At 38.4% G+C, this 20,684-nt stretch overlaps 1 protein-coding gene across 2 annotated transcripts in view; it reads right to left on the reverse strand.

Moving 5' to 3' along the window:
• Elp1 (elongator acetyltransferase complex subunit 1) overlaps positions 1-20,684 on the reverse strand; it is a 47,606-nt gene that overhangs the window by 8,375 nt on the left and 18,547 nt on the right. For both annotated transcript variants that reach the window (XM_048338621.1, XM_048338631.1), the window contains 18 exons: positions 19,352-19,534; positions 18,741-18,847; positions 18,202-18,305; positions 16,596-16,649; positions 16,400-16,505; positions 15,621-15,736; positions 15,002-15,075; positions 14,303-14,381; positions 14,135-14,214; positions 12,884-13,021; positions 12,691-12,776; positions 12,250-12,398; positions 10,054-10,177; positions 9,206-9,303; positions 7,314-7,515; positions 5,010-5,071; positions 1,834-1,896; positions 1,359-1,419 (listed from right to left, as the gene is read on the reverse strand). In XM_048338621.1, the coding sequence (XP_048194578.1) occupies positions 1,359-1,419; positions 1,834-1,896; positions 5,010-5,071; positions 7,314-7,515; positions 9,206-9,303; positions 10,054-10,177; positions 12,250-12,398; positions 12,691-12,776; positions 12,884-13,021; positions 14,135-14,214; positions 14,303-14,381; positions 15,002-15,075; positions 15,621-15,736; positions 16,400-16,505; positions 16,596-16,649; positions 18,202-18,305; positions 18,741-18,847; positions 19,352-19,534 (1,886 nt within the window). The remainder of the gene's footprint in view (positions 1-1,358; positions 1,420-1,833; positions 1,897-5,009; positions 5,072-7,313; positions 7,516-9,205; positions 9,304-10,053; positions 10,178-12,249; positions 12,399-12,690; positions 12,777-12,883; positions 13,022-14,134; positions 14,215-14,302; positions 14,382-15,001; positions 15,076-15,620; positions 15,737-16,399; positions 16,506-16,595; positions 16,650-18,201; positions 18,306-18,740; positions 18,848-19,351; positions 19,535-20,684) is intronic.

Here is a 20,684-nt window from a genome sequence, read left to right on the forward strand (position 1 = left end):
CCAAAAAAACAACAGGCAAGAAAGAGTACAAATAAGAGTGTAACAGGAAGAGGAGAGCTACTAAACATTTCTTCCTCAACCTTCCATCAAAATGCCCACAGATATGGAATATGTCTTTTAATGATTTCTGAAAATTATTGTCCAATAGAAAAAGGAAGAAAAATGACTAATATATGAAAACCTCAAAATGGTGCTATCTAGGGACATAATTTCATTTATAGGTAGTAGATGTATGCAGATAAATAGCACTATTTTAGGTTCTCATTAGTGGTGAAAATCCAAGAATTGGCTAAAAGATTATTACTAGGCCAAGAACATTTTTCATACCTAATGAGTGATAAAGCAAACAATGCAAGAAGTACCCTAGGGAAAGGAGCAAGGGAAACAGGTAACAAATAATAAACCTTATTTGCAAAGATTTCTTTCAAGCCTACATAGGAATTGTTCAATGAACACCTTCACCTAGATTTACCCATTGTTAATATTCTGCCACATTTTTTATTTTGTTTCTCTGTGCATATGTGTAATATGTATATGTCTGCATATACACGCGCAACACACACACACATTCACACATTGTTTGTTTTATGGAATCTTTTGAAATTAAGTTGTAAATGTAAGCTTTCATTCCTAATACTTTAGCACTTATCTCTTTAAAACAGTAATGTAAGAATATTATCTTGGGGGGAGGGAAAGTGGGAGAAAAATGAGAGTAGTGGTAACAGGTTTGACAAGAAATGCACTCACTGCCTTACATATATAACTGTACTCTGTACATCACTTTGACAATAAAATTTAAAAAGAATATTACCTTACATACTACAACTATTAGATGGAGGAAATGTAATTGATATAATACTATGTTGCTTATATTCAAATTTACCAGCTATCCTCAAATATTAACACAAATATTTCTTTTTCTTCCACACTGTACACCCACCTCAGGGCTAGCAGTCTACTGGCAGAGTCCAGTGGGGCTAGAATTGGTTTGGGGTTAGAGTTTTCTCTGGTTGGGGACATTGGAGAGACCCAAGGAGACAGGCCTGGCCTAATACCAAACTCATTTACCAATATTCCCTTCTTTTCTTTTTTGTCAGTCACAGGACCTGAACTCAGGGCCTGAATACTGTCCCTGAGCTTTTTCACTCAAGGCTAGCACTCTACCACTTTGAGCCACAGTTCTACAACCAAGATTCTTAATGTAGGTTTCTAACATTGAGATCTCTTATATGTCGCAATTTAAAGGTTCAGCATATTAAAGTTATGATTGAATCTACATAGTATGGGAGTGCTCTCCCATCTTTCTTCTCCCTTTCTCTGATCTTCTAAAAGAGGTGTACCTAAAATATAAGCCTCACCTTCTAACAATGAAGGCTTTATGTTGGTTTCTATAATATCCAGTCTATTATACTTGTATACCTAAAAAGGAAAAATACAACAGTTACAAGTAGAAAAACTCTTAGTTACTAGGAGCTAAAGATACTTGAAAAAACATAGGTCCCTTTCAGCAATGTTCAAGCTATTTTCCAGAGGAGCCAAGCCTCCTATCTGGGTACCCAAGGAATTTCCATTCATTTCAGGAAAAAAAAAAAAAAGGCAAACAACAATAAGAGAAAATAGTATATCACAATCAGGAAAATAATTCCAGATATTATCAAGGTTAAATTATTTTAATGCTTTAAAAAAACACTGCTTATTCTTAGACTAGGAATCTCAGCCATTTCTCCTTAATTCTACACACTGAGATGTCTGTCATGCAATTCCAACTGACAATGTCTCTTTGCTCTCATTCTCTGCTTAGCACCCAACATAGAGTTTTAAAAATTTCCTTACAAGTCTCAGGGCTTCTTCCCAGGCAGCTCCTTCTAAAAGCAAGAGCACAGCTTCTTCATAATCCTGACAGGAGACAGCAAGGAAGACAACAGGTGAATGAGGGATGCACAATCACATCACCTGTAACACAGAGCTGCCTCCATCTCCCCGGCCAGCCTTATCCCTTACAGCCACAGTTCTCAGCATTATGCTGGGCTCAATATATTCATAAACACCAAGGCAAGAGACAAAGGAGGAGAGGTATCTTCTGGAAATGATGACAAAACAGAAGGTGGGTATGATTCCTTTACAGCCCTGGACAGCACAATCGCCAGTCACATAAGGAATGCCTGTTTCCCCAAGTTCACCCCAGGCTTGATTCAGCAGGTTTTGGAGGGCTCCATAAATTCACAAGACCACGCTGAAGAAAAAGTAACACACTACAACAGTAACTCTAGCTTTCTTTGTTCTGTTCAATTTTTCACCCCAAGTTTAATTTTTATGTATCTTCTTTACAGAAGCAATGTGCTCATTTTTAAATGGGTTTAATTTTTGTACAGTTAAAACCATTTCAAGATTTGAAACTCTTACCTGATATATTTATATCAGATTTGCAACTTTTTTCTTTCCTATTGGTTCTTGTTTTATTTTGTTTTTTGCCAGTCATGGGGCTTGAACTCAGGGCCTGAGCACTGTCCCTGGCTTCTTTTTGCTCAAGGCTAGCACTCTGCCACTTGAGCCACAGCACCACTTCTGGCTGTTTTCTATATATGTGGTGCTGAGGAATCGAACCCAGGGCTTCATGTATGCGAGGCAAGCACTCTACCACTAGGCCATATTCCCAAGCCCACTTTTTTTTTTTTTTAATAGTACAAGGAAGTTGAACGGTTGCTAGGAAGACACTTTACATCACTTGACCACTCAGTCCTTTTAGTCTCCAGTACTCTTTTTGGATAGGGTCTTCTATGTATGCCTAGGCTGACCTAGATCTACATATGCTTCCCATGTAGCTAGGAAGATATGTGTATGTCATTACTGGTTGACTGAGATGAAGTATTACATTTAAGCCTTGACTATACTGGAATCTGGATCCTCTAACTCTCAAACTCCAGCACAGCTGGAGTTTGGTTAAGATGGGATCCCATTTCCATGCTCTCACTGGTACAAACTGCACACAAGTCTTTTCAAACTCTGACTGCCAAAATAACTAAGATTATAGGCATGGGATAAGGGTGCCCAGCGTTTTGCCTTCTTGATAAAAATGCTTAATTTTTGTAAAGTTCAAAATTTGGCTTTTTTGTTGTTGTTGTTGTTGTTACTTGTGCTTTTGATATTAATTTTTATCAAATCCAAGGTGATGTGGATTTAACCCTATGTGTTTTTTAATTTTAGCATTTAAATTTAGATTGTTGATCCAGTATCTGCAGTTCCTTCTGTTGATAGTACTGGAATTTGAATTCAGGGCCTAACGCTTGCTACATAGGGACTCTACCACTGAGCCATACCTCTAATCCTTTGTTTATGCTGGCTATTTTTTAGCTAGGGTCTTGCTTCCTGACCAGGCACATTCTTGGGCCAATATCTTTTTGCTGAGGCTGGTCTCAAAATACAATCTTCCTGTTCACTGCCTCACAAGTAGCTAGAATTAGAGGAGGAAGCCACTAGTGCCTCGCTTGCCTGTAGTTTTCTTTCTTCTTCTTCTTCTACTTTTTTTTTTTTTTTTTTTTTTTTTTTGCCAGTCCTGGGGCTTGGACTCAGGGCCTGAGCACTGTCCCTGGCTTCTTTTTGCTCAAGGCTAGCACTCTGCCACTTGAGCCACAGCGCTACTTCTGGCCGTTTTCTATATATGTGGTGCTTGGGATTCAAACCCAGGTTTTCATGTATACAAGGCAAGCACTCTTGCCACTAGGCCATATATATCCCCAGCCCCAACCTGTAGTTTTCTTTAAGACTCAAAAAATGCCAAATAAACGTGTAGCTTCTTGTGAAGGAAAAAAAAAAAACCCCAGAATATAAAAGATCTTTTTGGGTCATTTAAAAAAATCTCTTTGAAAACTAACTGATCATTTAAAGCAAAAACAGGGCTGGGAATGTGGCCTACTGGTATAGAGTGGTTGCCTAGTAAACATGAAGCCCTGGGTTCAATTCCTCAGCACCACATATACAGAAAAAGCCAGAAGAGGTGATGTGGCTCAAGTGGTAGAGACCTAACCTTGAGCAAAAAGAAGCCAGGAACAGTGCCCAGGCCCTGAGTCCAAGCCCAAGGGCTGCCCCCCCCCCAAAAAAAGTAAAAAATTTTATGAAGTTTATAATATATATATACAACTAAAATGTCAACTATAAAAAGTACTTAAAGGGAAATGGAAGTATACTCTTGTAAGGTTCTTAACCAAATAGTATTCTATGAATGTACTAAAGGAAATGGAAAGTACAGAAATCCTAGAACAACCACTAAAATACTTAAGAGGCCAAGAGGGGTCACAGAAAGGGAAGAGGGAAGGGGGAACAAAAGCAATTATGGTATTCAGTACATACCATGTGGAAAATGAACTATGCAACCTGTGGGCAGGAATAGGAGGGAGAAAGAGGAGTGTCCAAGGGAAAATGTACACATTATCTGAATTGTGAAATGGTACTTTCTATATACCATAATAACAATAAAAAAAATTTTTTTTTTAAAAGAAGTATAGCTTGGAAGCCATGTTGGGTGAGCTATCTTAAACTCACTGTCTTAGGTTACTGTAAACCACTTAGTAGAAGTGAACAAGGCTGGAGTACTTGAGATTTGCTTATACATAATGAGACAACCCAGGGATAGAACTTAAGTCTCTATTATAACTGTAACCCCTATGTATATCACCTTTACAATAAAATTTTTAAAAAAAGAACTTAAATCTCAACAAGAAGTTATGTTGCATGTGAATCTTATCACATAAGCTAAAGTTAACTTTGTGCAGAATTGGTAATGTACCTGCATTGTGACTGCACTCTATTACATAAGATCAGAAGTATAATTTTCTGCCTGTGGCATCCTATCAGCACTCAAATAGTTCCAAATTTTACAGGTTTTCAGGTTTGGTATGACAAGATGTTCAGGTCAAGTCAGCAAGATGGAAGACCTTTAGGACAAGCATGATCTGCCAGTTCCTTCAGTTTTTATTATCAGTGAGGTATAGGAGGGGGTTGAGAGACCTTACCTGGGCATACTGTTCCAGAACTATCGCTGCTTCACTGAGCTTCCTCTGCTCCGCTAGCTTGCCTGCAAAGTAGTAACATTTGGCAATGACATTAGGCAGGTTTTCTGTCTATAGCACATATCATACTGATAGGTCAGTTTCTATGAGGAAACTAGGTATATATACCATGCAGTCTTATTTTAAATGATAGAATGTAAAGTTAGCACAGGATCTGAAAATCATAAGCTGTCAAAATTACCTTTTAAAAAAGCTTTCAAAGGCAAATAAATATATGGGCACTAATCCACTGTTATTCTCTAATAGGAAGAGATCAACCACCACTGACTCTTTGGCTGAGCACTGGATAGAGATGGTTGGCTTGTGTTTGAAGTCATACTATTCTTATTAACTAAGTCACTCTCAGCCAGCTGAGATAAAGAGGTATACAGAACATAGTGTTACTAAGTGGCAGGCATAGTCCTGTCTCCCATCTCATGCTCATTTTAGCACACACTATTACTGAGTAAGAATAGGCAGATTAACCACCACTATCTAAACAGTTATCTTTTCTTTCTTCTGTTGGCTTATATAAACTGCCTAAATGGGAACACAAAATTAACTTTATTGGTGCTCAAAAATCTTTGATCTCTACCCTGTCTACCTGCTTTAAGTAAATGTAACTAGGTATGCCCACTCCATAAGATATACACAATCACAAGACATGGTAAACAACAAGCAAAGAGTTGTAAAGAGTATATCAGACATTAGCAAGCTGTGATCTAGAAATTTTTCAGGATTGCTTTCCTTTGGAGACAATGACAATATTTATAAGGCTTTAAAAGAATGTTACAATTAGAATGGCTTTTCCGGGCTGGGAATATGGCCTAGAGGTGCTCACCTCGTAGAATGGCTTTTCCCTTTTCTAAAACTCTTGTTGGAATTTAATTCCTATTGTAAGATGTTAACAGGGTAGAAATTTAATTCAATCATGGTGCTTAGTGAAGTCTCAGAGAGGTGATTAGGATTAGGTAAGGTCATCAAGTAGAGCTCCCATGACTTAATCCTGTGTTTTGAGTCAGGGTCTCACTACATAGCCGCAGATATAAACTCTTGTTAAAAATCCCTCAGAATCCCAAGTGCCAGGGTCATCACACCCAGTTAATACCAGTGCTATAAAAAGGAGACCAAAACACAGTATCACATGCTAACCCCATCTCTAACATGTGACGGATGTCCTGTAACCACCTCAGGATGATAGCATTCAACAATGGGCCAGAACTGTGAGCCAAAATAAGCGTCTTCTCTTTGTAACTTACCTGTCTGGTATTATATCATGGCCAACAGAAAAATAATTAGGATAAAAAGATGGAAAAAGTTTACCAATCATTTCATTTATTTCAAGCAGAGCTGAGAACCACAGCCCTACTTGCATCTACTCACAGGTGTTTTTCACCTCCAATCTAAGAGGTCAGACTCTGAGAGTAGCCTCACCTCTGGTTCAGGGCCCTTGATCCTGACTTGCTAAATTATCACTTTCAGACTGATTTTACATTGAGCCTTTTCTTCCATTCCATTTCTTGCAACTGACATTATGGTTTCCAACAATCTACTATCTATAACATAATGGTGGGCTGGGAATATGGCCTAGTGGCAAGAGTGCTTGCCTCACATACATGAAGCCCTGGGTTCGATTCCCCAGAATCACATATATAGAAAATGGCCTGAAGTGGAGCTGTGGCTCACATAGCAGAGTGCTAGCCTTGAGCAAAAAGAAGCCAGGGACAGTGCTCAGGCCCTAAGTCCAAGCCCCAGGACTGGCAAAAATTAAATAAATAAATAAAAAATATAAAACATAATGGCTCAATCTCCAAATTAACCTTTATACCTTCTTCTCCTCTTGTATAGCCAGAAGATGTGAGTTGCCAGAAAGAAGATAAGAGCAGATAAGGTAGTGTTACTATACTACCAACTTAGAGGTAAATGCTTCCCAGCCATCACTCTGGCTTCCCACCCTCTCCCAGATGCAGAGATAACCAAGATCCACCAAATGCCCAAGGGAATGCAGAGCCACACAGTGGAAGAACTCATCAGAACCTATCGTCCTGATCTGATAGAAATAAACTGCTTTCTTTAGTACAGTATTGCATTTAAGTATTCTTGTAATACTCAAACTTTATAGTTTTTAATGTTTTTGTTGGAACTTTTACCAGTATAACACTGTTTTAAAGTACAATGCTCTAAGATGATTTGTGCAATTACCAAACAAATGAAACAAACAAGCCAGTAAGCTCTTGGGGAAGCAGACAAATAAATGGTCTGGCTTACCTGCCAGAGTTCTCCCTAGACCAGCCAACTGGTCTTGAGAAAAGTGAAGCTGAACTGCCATGCAGAGTGCTTGTTGCCAACTGCCACAAGTCAGAAAGGCAGAGAGAGCCTCCTCATGGGCACCACAGCGGGCAAATACAAGCCCCGCAGGTTCATGCAGGTTCTCCTGTATCAGGTGCTCTCCATATGCAATGCTGATGGCCTGGGATGAGAAGAGATTCAAGGTGGATGAGAAAACAGGACAACTGTTTCTTTAAAGTGCTGATCTAAGATAGTTTAGTGACTACACTTGAGAATTTCTTGAATTACTGGTAAAAAATCCTATGGTTGATCAGGCAGCTCAATTATTTTGCCATTTAAAAGCTTATTGAGATATATCATTTAGCCATTCAACAAATAATTAATAAGTTCCTACATAAGCACTACCTTAGACAGTGGGAACAATATAGCAATGCAAAAAATAAATCCAGCCAGGTGCCAGTGGCTCAGTCCTGTAATCCTAGCTACTCAGGAGGATGAGATCTGAGGATCACAGTTCAAAGCCAGCCTGGGCCGGAAAGTCTGTGAAAGTCCCATCTCCAATTAATCACAGAAAAAGCCAGAAATGACACTGTTGGGTAAGTGGCAGAATGCTTTAGCTTTGAGCAAAAGGATCTCAGGGACAGTGCCCAGACCCAGAGTTAAAGCCTCAGGACAGGCAAAAAAAAATTAGTAATAATTACATATAAATAAATAAAATCCAAACAAGAACCACCATCAGTTTTTGTTTTTGTTTTTTGTCCTTATGGACATAAGAGAATGGACTTGAAATAATGGCAGAGAACAGTTAAGGGATTGAAAAAAAAATGGCAGTGCTACCTCTGAGGGCCTTGAGGAGGCAATATGAGGAGTCAGGGGTCTCCATGGAAAGCCTCCTTGTCAAGAAGCAGATGAGATACTATCCTTTCCTTCTGGGCCATCCAGAAGGAAATGTGCATCATGTTTGTGGAGTAAGGACATTGGTAGGACTGGGGTAGTGAGAACAGGTAGGAGGGATAGAAGTCAAGAAGCACCCATTAGCCCAAGCTTATAGTCCTTAGGTTCAATGTTAGGCAGAGACACAAAGAGGAACACAACTTAAGGAGCCCATAGCCTGATGGAGAAAACAAAGCAGCAAATTGATCTGTTTGGCATCTTGTCAAAGAAGGGCATTCTGGAGAAGACTGCAGAGCTTCTATGTAGGAGGGGCTAAGGGAAAGGAAAGGTAGAGGGCTGACAGAGGCATCATACAGTATGGATCTCTATAGCCAACTATATAACTACATAGTATCTGGGACCTACAACTGTGGCCAGGGTCAGATTAGAGGCATGTGTACAATCTGCCTCTTTCAGATGAAAACACTGAAAACAGTGGTGGCAAGGCAGAGTAGCACCGAGTAATAGCACAGTCTTGGTGGTCAGACAGTTGGGCTCTGTATCCCAGCTCTGGATGCTTAGCAGGTTGGTCTCATCTGCAAATTTTACACAATACCCTATCAGGTTGTTATGAGGGTCACATAATACAGTTAGCTTATAAGAAAAGTGTCAAGTACCTAAAAAAAGGGTAGATGTCTATGTAAAAATCCCCCAAAATGTGCTCCTAAAATGAGTTGTAATCTTCATGAAGCATGGAGCTCAACTAGTGAGGGCAGGGTTGAAGCAAGGGCCCAGCAGGAAGCAGCTAAGGCACTCTGGATGAGGAATCGAAGCAACTTCTCACTTTCTGTCCTGGGCCATTTCTTCCTATTGGATCAGAACCATTCTCGTGGGCAAGAAGCTCAAGAAGACATTAAATACTTTAGGACAAACCTTGAAATTAACCCAGGATGCCCACCTCTATCCGACTAATGCAAATCACTTCATACATCACATACCTTATACTGCTGTGAGTTTGGAGAGTATAACTTCAGAGCTTCTTTATACAAGTTTTTATCTTTTATTAAGTTTAGGCATTCTGAGAAGTACTCTGGCCCTGCAGAAAGAAGACGCATGCAAACATATGCTTAAGACTTTAAAAGGACAATGGACCTCATTTATAGCAGTGGTCCCAAACAAAATTAACATGAGATCTTTTTCCCTAAAGTCTGGCAAAGGGAATGCAAGAATCTGAACTTTTAGCAAGAACCACTGCAGAGTCTGAGGCAAGAAAAGCACAGACCGGGACCATGCTTTACCGCTAAACATGGTGTTTTCTCAGCCGTTCTCATGAGAATGAATTCCCTGGGGATCTGATTAAACACTTGCTTTTAGTCCTCCCTGAGCTGAATCAGATACAAGTTAGTCTGAACCAGCCCTCATGAAGAATTGCAACCGCTCCAGCATAGGATAAAAGGAACCTAAGTACCAATGCTCTAGTTCTATTCTATCACTGCCAATTCAAACTATCTTCCAGAGCCTGAGCAAGGTCTGGCCACCCATTCCAGACAAACTGGAGTTGTACTTACATGTTAAGTGAATATCATCTAAACTTGACCCAGAGGCACTGAAGATGCCTTAACAGTATTCATTCTCAACCCAGAAAGGATCTATTCTATGTTTCTAGCTAAAGTGCACCACTAGTTCACTAAGCATTGTTTGCTTTTTGGGACATGTGACAAAGTAAACTGAAAACACAACACTGTTCAAGTTTTTAGGAGATGAAACTTAGTCTGTCAAAAATAAGTTTTTATTTGCCTGGCTCAAAGGTCTGAAGCAATAATACACACACTAACCTCACACTTACCACATTTGCTGAGGTGGCCAATGGCTCTTTCGTATCGTTTCAAGTATTTGTCTATAGTGAACCGCTGGTAATTAGCTTCCATTTTCTTAAGAGTATTAAGAAAAGGAAGATATTCTTTGGGATCCTAGAAAAAAAAAATGGAGACTTTTATTACTTGTGGTACTTACTATAAAGTATTGTAAGTATATATATATGTATATATGTGTGCGCACACACATACATATATAACTGTACATAAAATGTGTACATAATTATAGCAATATATACAGAGCAATGTAATTTTAAGTGCTTATTACATAATATATTGCTTATATGTTACATAGTATATAAAATCAAACAAGGTTTTGGTAAAAATGTTTCCATGATGTTAGTACATAGCTGGAATAAAACAATGACTAATCTTGAAATCTCATAACAGCTTTCATAGACTAAAAAGAATACAGTAATTTAACAGATATTCCAACAAATGAACCCACGTTTTTCCCAACAGAGCAAAGCGTTGCTCTTGGTGCTGTTTTTATGATATTCCCCAACCGCTACTTATAATGTGTTTAAACAAAGATATCAATATACAAACTCTGAGGCCTCACCATCCTAGTTTGTATTGGCACTACCATTCCCAGCTCTGTGCTATGTCTTGTAAAGCGTTTTACTTGTTGTTTGTGGGGCTTGAACTTAGGGCCTGGGTTCTGTCCCTGAACTTTTTCACTCAAGGCTAGCACTCTACCACTTTGAGCACAGCACCACTTCTGGTTTTTTTGATAGTTAATTGAAGATAAAGAGTCTCACAGACTTTCCTGCCTGGGGAGTTCTGAACTGCGACCCTCAGATCTCAGTCTCCAGAGTAGCTAGGATTACAGGCATGAGCCATTAGTGCCTGGTCTCTGTTTTACTTTTACTTTCTAAAGAAGAGATGCTTCCTATTCTTTTTAGCTATTTTTTCCCCCCCAGAACAGAGACCAACCTCAGAACTTTGCACTTGCCAGGCAAGTGTCCTTCCACTGAACTAAATCTATAATCCCACTTCCTATTCTTAATGCAATTTCACTGGGCAAACTAGATATATACATGTAAGAACAATACATATACCCAAGGCCTAACATATGAAACTGTAACCTCTCTGTACATCAATTTGACAATAAAATAAAATTTAAAAAAGAACAATACATATGGAAAAACCTCAAAATAATACATAATTAAATGCTTAAAATATTCACTCAAGAATAGCTGCTAACAACTAAGTACAAGGAACACAACACGACCTTTAACCTCGGGAAACTGAATTCTAGATGTATGCAGGCTGTGAAATATGAGATAGGCAGCCCCAAGTACAACAGAAGCCATGAGAGCTTATCCAATCTCTGAGGAAGGCAAGAGTAGTTCAAATGCCACCTTGGCATCCTTCAATCTGGATAAGTGACAATTGGCCAGGCAAATGGTGATGGTGGGGACAGAGGGAATCCCGGGTGTCCACAAGCGGCAGATGTCACATTATCTACAAAGGTATTATGGAGGTTGGTGGTGGTGAAGAGCGACGAAAGAGAAACAAAAACACTGCCTTCCCTCCATGGGCAGAGAGAGAAACATGTGCCAGAAGATGAGAACTGAAAGATGCAATGTGGCCAAATCATAAAAGGTTTGTAATATTATGACTTTAAACTTTATCCTAGGGGCAAGAGTGAGCTTATGAAAAACTGTAAGCATGGGAGAATTAATTTTCCTTATGGGAAAAATCAGTTCTAGCAACAATGAAAAAAGAACTAATCAGGGAACACTAAGACTGAAAACAAAACAAAACAAACACAGATGTGTGCTGATCAAACATTCTGACTGTAGCATTTGCACCAAGGTGGCAAAAAAAGGGCACTGGAAAAAAGGACTTCATGATAAAGAACTGAGAACATGGATTATTAAGATAAATTTCTCTTATAAGAGAATAGGTCACATGAATACCTACAATCTTAGAAATGAGTTATTTTATTTTGTCTCCTCAGCCTGGCAATCTACACTCTGATAAGCACAGAACTAAGACAGAGAATGAGGCCTAGGAATGTAGGCTCTGGAGACTCACAGCTCTACCTCCAATCCATATTCATATGATAACACCAGACAAAAATACTCTCAAAAACGGGGGTTCATACACTGCGATTATATAAACAAGACACCAAATAGTACAAACATAACAACTCTACATACCTTCTGTGACTTCTCAGCTACCATGAGGACCAAATCAAAGTCATAGGTCCCAAGAGAATGATTGTATAATTCATTAACGTCTACTAGAAGCAGCAGATATTTCAAGGCCTCCTCTGCACTCACAGCATCAGGAACTCCTGGAGCATTTTCTGTTGGTGTTCAAGAAAACAGAACCATTTGGGGAAAAATATACCCATCTAGCAATATAACCAAAAGACAGAGAAATACTTTCTCTGAGAAAATGACACAAAATAAATATGACTTCGGATTCATTCACACAGGCTTTGTAGGGAAGCACACAAAAGCATGACAAAGTCTTAAACTGGTGACTGACAAGTCACATGTTAACTCTGCAATAGCAATGCACACAGAAATGATCATCTGGGAAGAGCAGTGACTTTCAGGGCCAATTAAACACCTGTCCGTACAGTGGCTCTCTACCTTGAAGCTCATGCACTTTCTGCAGCACGGTTTCCAGCTCTGGGGTCGTCTTCTTCACGTGAGATGTGAGTATTGACAGGCAGTACCTGAGGTAACAGGTGAAGAACATCATAGTGAGAAGGATGAATAACCTGGACAAGAACAACCATGTACTTTTGCTGTTGCAAACACGCAAATAATAACCGCCCCATACTTGTGGGGGTTGATGGTCTCCATGGCTGCTCTCATGGCATCGCAGATAAGGTCCAGTTTTTTCCCATCAGGATCTCTGGACAGATGAAGACTGCTGGTAAGTGGTGGAGGGTACATGGTTTTTGTGACATCTTCTTCTCTAAGAACAAGTGTGTATGCACAGGTCAGTAAATGACAGGGTGGCCTCATGATCAAACTACTAACATACAACCAACAAGCTTATGTGACAATTAAAAAGGCCTTGAAAAACTTTAACTATTAAAATATTGAGAAATGAAATAATCCACAAAAGATCTTGTAACATGATGTTGGTAGATGTTATATTCCCATTAGCCTCAAATAGGCATAAATCAAGATGTCCAAAATCAGAGGAATATATAAATAGATGGTAGTATATTTATAAAAGGGTATACTGCTGAACAGTAAAACAGAATAAACTAGTGATACATGAAAAAAAACCTCCACAAAGTCTTATAGAAATCCATTTACATCAAGTTTTTAAACAGCAAAAACTGATCCATGGTGACCAATTCCTAAGAGTAGTTGTCTAATTGAGGGGACAATAGGGACTGCTTGAGAATGTGTGGGAATTCTCTGAGAATGGAATGCTCTCTAGCTTGAAAATTACATGAAGTATACATTTGTTATAATCACCCACTGAATGGTATACTGCATTTCAATACAGACAAATTTGACTAAAAAAGCCAAAGTAACCACACATAAAGAATATATTCTAGTTAGTGCTGTGGAAGGTGACATACTGGGACACGGGATGCTGTCCACAAGTTATTTTGGTATTTTGTCTAAAACAAGGTGAATGAAGAATGGATAGATTACAGATAGTGGTAAAGTACATATAAGAAAACATACACTTGAGAATCTAGGTGACAGTATAGGAAAATTCTCTCAACTTTTCCATGTCTAAAATGTTCTATTAAAAAGATGGTAGTTGAACATGTTGCCACACATCGATTAGTTTGAGGCCAGCAAAGACTATAAGCCATTGCACACAAAGACCCCATTTGACTTGAATCTTACCAAAAGTTTTACATGTATACCTAAAAAATCAAGTCAGATAATAACTTTAAATGATAGGTTTTAAAGTCACAGATAGGCAGTTTTAAAAAGAAAAAGGCAAAAAATCTTGGACCTAACAGCTATGGTGATTTTTAAAAAGAAGCAATGGTCTTTCTTCTTTGATAGCTAAGTGATAATTATGAAAATGCTATTCATGAACCATCAAAATACTTACTTCAGTTCTGTGAAAAACAAATTGATATGGTTTACAGAATCTATCTGTCTTATGAAGGTTTCCACATTTTCAAGAAACACCTACCAAAAGGAAAAAAAAAACTGTTTTAATTCAGATTACTTTAAGAGAAAAGTAAGTTAGAAAAAAGTGGCAGGTTTAGACAATTACCTTTGGGTTATGATCATGAATCAGATTGAGATTAATTCTCAGTTTTCTCATGCATTCAAATGCTTCTTTAAACATAAGTCTATGAGGATACAGAGATGGTCAAAAAGGCATTGCATAAAAACAAAGCTCCTAGCCCAGCTTATATTCATGACATAAGCCAGTTATAATCAAATTACAGCTCAACTGCCAAACTGCTGGATTTCTACTCTGAAATTACGGAATGAAAAAAATCAGGTGCTACATTATTTAGCATCTTAAGGTGTGATTTGGTCACCCTGGCAGTTGGAGGACTAAGTCTACCTACAGATACCCAGCAGAAAACAATCAGAGAATAGACATCCACAGTTTTATAATAATAATAAAAAAAATAGTACTGACCTTTACAAAAAAAAACCAAACTTTGCTCCAAATAGATTCAGAAATTTGGTCACTTCCTTCATAATAGTGGCTCAGGCTTTGCTGGGTACCAAAGGTCCCTCTGCAAATCTGCTGAAAGCCCTGGACTTTCCTCAATTTATTTTTCAATTTCATTTGATTGAAATTGATCTATTTCATCGTTATAATCCCTTCTATGGCTTTAAAATATAACTGAAGATATCTGAAATGAAGGACTTTCTTACACTTAGGTTTGTATTGAAATATTTACTGTCTTTACTACCAATCCCAGCAAGCAAACTTAGCTACATACACAGCACTTACTTGTCCAGCCACTTCCGAATCTGAGCTAAAACGAGGGCTCGATGATGAACAACTTCCAAGTTCCCCCTGGGCATCTTAAAATAAACAAATAAAAAGTAACCCTTTCTGTATTACTAGGGTTGGAACAGAGGGTCTTGTGCTCAATAGGCAGGTGTTCTACCACTTGAGTCATGCTCTCAGCAAACAACATTGTTAATTGAGTAGAAAGAAATTTAAGCTGCTAGAATATATTTAACTCTTCTTTAAAAGAAAAGACACAATGCTATTTTAAAATGAGCATGCTGACAGAAGAATCTAGTTGTGCACAGCATTTATCTTAACTTTCAAGAAAAGCTTTTTATTGTGTGTGTGAGAGGGGGTTACTAGGATTTGAACTCACAACCTTGTGCTTACAAGGCAAACATTCTTTGATTTGAGCCACTCTCATGTGAGAAAAGCTTCCCTTTAAGCCTTTGTATCAGAGATTATACCAATATTCCTTTATACAAATAAACTAAAAAAAGACATAGCAGCCAAAGTTTATTATAAATGAAAATAATAATAAAGCCTAAAATATACCCTGTAAAAATTCTGTTTAGTATAGACTGAATGACAATCAGAAAGTTCAACATCAGCTTACCTGTAATATAAGTTTTGTGTCCTGGGGCACAACTGTGACAATCCGTGAGCCCCTCTCCACCTTTCGCAGAATTTCCCCATTAGCTACATGACTGCTGCACAGACCTGCCTGCAATGCTAAAAATAACACTGGCTAAGCCTAAAGAATCATGACATGCGGCTCCATTAACTGCAGTTGAAACCACACACAATATGTAAAACAAACAAATCAAGTTCTTTCGTACTCCTCAACCTCAACATTATTGGCCCTCATCCCTGGAACTTGCCCTCACTTACATGCATATTCACATATGTCAACTTCTCAAGAAATATAGAAAATACATGGAGAGACTAACATAGCTTCTCTCTATTTCTTAGCATTACCACTATACAATAATCTTATTTATTTATTTATTTATTTATTTATTTTGGGCCAGTCCTGGGGCTTGAACTCGGGCCTGAGCACTGTCCCTGGCTTCTTTTTGCTCAAGGCTAGCACTCTGCCACTTGAGCCACAGCCAAAGACTTTGGGGCGGGGAATATGGCCTAGTGGCAAGAGTGCTTGCCTCCCATACATGAGGCCCTGGGTTCAATTCCCCAGCACCACATATACCGAAAACGGCCAGAAGTGGAGCTGTGGCTCAAGTGGCAGAGTGCTAGCCTTGAGCAAAAAGAAGCCAGAGACAGTGCTCAGGCCCTGAGTCCAAGCCCCAGGACTGGCAAAATAAATAAAAATAAATTTATATATAAAAAAAGACTTTGGAACAGAGACTATCTTCATTTTGTATGCTGAAAACTCACTTTTAAATGAAGCATCCTTCAGGGGAAAACACTGGCAGGTATGGGAATGGGTTGTCAACAATAAAAACTCATCATACACTGCAAATGATGTGATATTTGATGCAACCTGCAACAAGGAGAATCCAAGTAAACACTTGGTATTTTACAAGGAGACAGTGCTATGAAAAGGACACAATACCAAGCCCAGCCTTGATACCTCAGTGTCATTGATGAAAAAACGACACTTGTCAGTCAGACCAAGGACACATTCCTGCAAAGAAATAAAGTTGAAATTGTTGAAATTATAAGCAAATCTGTTTCCAACCAGTTAAAAGTAAAAGTAACTTCATTACATAGCCCCACTGCCCTATGATTTCACCTCTAAGTCTTTATAATCAAGACTAAATGTAAGATATCCAACATGTGACAGGTCCAAGGCAAAGTGAAATATCATGCCCTCCAATTCATTGGCTTATCTTAGACCCCTCCTTTCCCATCTCATTATGTCCATCTCAATAGTCTCTATGCTGATTCCCTATTCCATTCTCATCGCTCTCCAACCTATGTCTCTAGTCAGCCAGAATGGATGATTAAATATCATCAATGACTTGCCAATACTCATTAAATAAAAACTTCACACTCACCAGCAATCAGTGGCTCATGTCTTTAACCCTAGCTACTTGGGCGACTGAAATTGGAATAATCATAATTTCAGGCCACCCAGGCAGGAAAGTTTTGAGAAATCCCTTCTCAGTCTATAGCTGGACACAGGTACAGTGGCACATGCATATCATCCTAAACAATGTGGGAGGATGAAATTAAGAGGATCTTGGCTCCAGGATCAGTCTAGTCAGAAAAGGCTGAGAGACTCAACATCTCCACAAAAGAAGCTAAGCTAGGTGGTATGTGCCTATTATTCCAGCAACAATAAGAAACCTAAAATTGAGAGACTGGGGTCCAGGCACATACCTGGGCAGGAAGCAAAACCCTGTGTCAAGAATAACTAGTGAAAAATCAGCTAGAGGGTGGCTTAATGCTGCCTAGCAAGCAAGATATCCATCCAATACAGAGTTCAACTCAGTAGTACTACCACCCTCCCCCCCACCTCCCCCTCAAAAAAGGGAAGAAAATTCTAATTCCTCTGGCCTGTCATTGAGCTCCAGCCACACTCTCTGCTTTCAGGCTCCTAAATAAAATGAGTTCTTTCCAAGTTCAGGAAGTTTCTTGTTCCTTCTCCCAGAAACACTTCTTTCTAGTGAGAGCTTCCTTTTTCATATCTCAGTATACACATTATCGCCTCATAGCTCAGTAGTTTTCTTGGATCACCCATTATCCCAGCTATTACCCCTCTACCATCAACTGCTTATTCCCTTCATCCTCCCATCAGTGGGGATAAGTGTATCTATACTGATAGAAAACAGGGATTAGTTGGATTTTGTTTGCAACCACTACATCCTACAACTCGCCCAATTGAAGACATTCTACTATTTAATGACAATCCATTAAAATACAACTTATTACATTTCTCTTTCTCTCAAAGACATTTAATAAAAGTAACTTTGAATACTTTGCAAACTAGGAACAAAATTTTCCATATATATATATATATATATATATATTTAAATTCTTCCCTGAATTTTAAAAGGACTGATTTTCCCATTTTGTAGATAAATAAACTGTGGCTCAGAAAAGTAGATAACTTCCCATTGCTGCAGAGGGATTTACAGGAGATGTAGGCACAACTCCAAAGCCCACGCTTTCCACCCAATGCTTTGGCTGCTGGGTAACTTTAAGTGGTGAATTTTCCCACTGCGTTTACTTACCTCTCCTCCAATCATGGCCAATTCAATCTGTGTACATGGGTAAGGAAAGCGAACAGGAAATCCCCCAAAGTTCTTCCATGGCTCAACAGCTAAAGAAGGTGGCTCTGCAAGAATGCCAGGTTTGGTTTACAAACTGCTGATCAAGTCGTTTGTGAAAAAGAAAAGTCAGTATCAATGCTCACTAAAACACTTAACATGAAATTTGGATTACTCTCCAAATGTAATTCTGGAAAGTCATTAGGATATACTATTCACTGTAAGAGAAGACAAGAGTAGTTTACACCTGTCAATTTTACACTATAGCTTAGTTTTCTAGGACAGTTAAAAAGATCTAACAATTTCGTTTAGGCTGTAGCTCAATAGCAGTAGTAAAGAGCTTGCCTTTTTATGAAGGTTTCTCACCATCATAAAACAAACAACAAAATAACAAAGAAACTCCATCAATGTTACACTGACAAGATAACTCATAAATACATGTTTTAAAGAAGTAAACATTTACACATGTCATAAACAAATTCTCCTAAAATTGTGATACTTACTCCAAAAATATTTAAGTACTTGGCCATCAGCCAGCTGTAATGCTAAGGATTTGGTCTTGGAACTGCAACATAGACTAATTATAACCCCATCCACCATCACAGATGAACTGGAGAAAGTAAAAAAATAAAAGTGTATGTAGGGGGAAGAGGGGGAAGCAGATCATTATTTTAAAGGTGAAGAATTCTCACTAATTTTGTACAGAAACAAAACAAAACAAAAAAGTAATGTCCCTTTAGTTATACATTATTTCAATACAATACATAGAGTACTATATACATGCAAATATATTTATAAGTCATGAGAATTCGCCATTCTCATAAGTCTTGACAGGTATTAAAAATCAATCATAAGGTCTAATAATTACAGAAAGGTAGGTAGATAATAAATTATTCAGTACAGTCTAAAATGTTTTACTTCATCTATTGGTACAATCATTACTGATAGAATTTGCTGTTATTTGGACCCTACCCAAAAGACAGCCTTCTATGCTACATGTCAAACAAGGACACCAGACCTCAATCTCATTGACTAGTGGTCTAAAAGTGCCCTAAAACACAAATGCTTACTAAAATACAAATGCATAACTCCATTTTCTTGTTAAAGGTAATACCTGACATTGAGTTGTCCTTCCTCTTTATCCTCTTCAGAAGGGGCTATAGTCAAGTGGTGAAGGACAGACTGTGGGCTAGACTGACTGTGGCTAACACCCAGGAACATGTCTTCTTCAATCCAGGTGAGAAGGCTGAGTTTCAGTGGGTTTGCTTCTTGATCTTCATTATTCTCAAACTCAATTCTGTGAAATATTCAAGAATACATGATTCACAAAACAAAATTACTGAATCGTTAATGTCTTTAAAGGAAGAATGGGCTTTCACAAATATAGTCAACTCCTAATTATACAAAGAAACAAACCTGAGTTAATAAAAAATACCAGAATGCTCAAAAGTAATCTCGGTTTGGCTTAAGGATACATTTTTATATTTAAATTGTTTTTCAAATTATGATATTTTTAGATTTGAAAAGAATATTCCAAGAAACTGACTATACAAAAAAGTTATGTTCTTTTATCTAATCTTCCCACTGATACCAAATATCAACATTCAGACCAAATGTCAGCAGATAAATTTGACCTTCAGTAGAAACAAACCCTATCCTGAGGACTGTGAGTATTTTCAGAGACAGCTTCTATGCCTTAATCTCTTCCTTTGGAGCATTTACACATCTGACTGGGGTAGTTTGTGCCACTTCATGTAGGAACCTATAAAGGCAACTTCCTGCCTTTTAGATCCAGTGAAAGAACCTTAGCTCCCACAGACTCCGTCTGCTCATCCTGAATTCAGGGTTCAAGAGCTAGGACTGACAGAAAGAAGGAGAGAAGAGAGGACGGGAGGGGAGAGGAGGGGAGACGGGAGGGGAGGGGAGACAGCAGAGGGGAGGTGACAGGAGAGGAGAGGAGACAGGAGAAAATGGGAGGAGAAGGGAAGAAAGACAGAGAGAGCGAGAGACAGGAAGGGAGGGAGGGAGGGAGGGAGGGTCAGAACAAAGTTTTTAGTCCTTGAAGACTGTGAGTCTGTTTTTTTCTTCTTCACATCTTGCCATGAGGTAATTAAGTCTCCTCCAAGGCACACCACCATCACCACCACCACAATACACTACATCTCCATAGGTAATGAGGCTAATTAGTCACAGACTTAAAGCCTCCAAATTTGTCAAAGTACATCTCATTTTTAAGTTGTTTTTTCAGACATGTTGTGGTCATGGAAAGCTAATTAACACACTATGAATGAAATAGGCATGTCAGTGTTCTTTAAAAACATTATACAATTCCCAAATCATACATTTAAACAGTTTTATATATGAAGTATTTAAGATATTATGTATTAAATTTTTTGTTCTTTGCTTACCTGATCATTTCTGACTTTATAATTATTTTTCTTAATTTG

This window comes from Perognathus longimembris, chromosome 1 (genome assembly GCF_023159225.1).
Source record: "Perognathus longimembris pacificus isolate PPM17 chromosome 1, ASM2315922v1, whole genome shotgun sequence".
Lineage (NCBI taxonomy): Eukaryota > Metazoa > Chordata > Mammalia > Rodentia > Heteromyidae > Perognathus > Perognathus longimembris.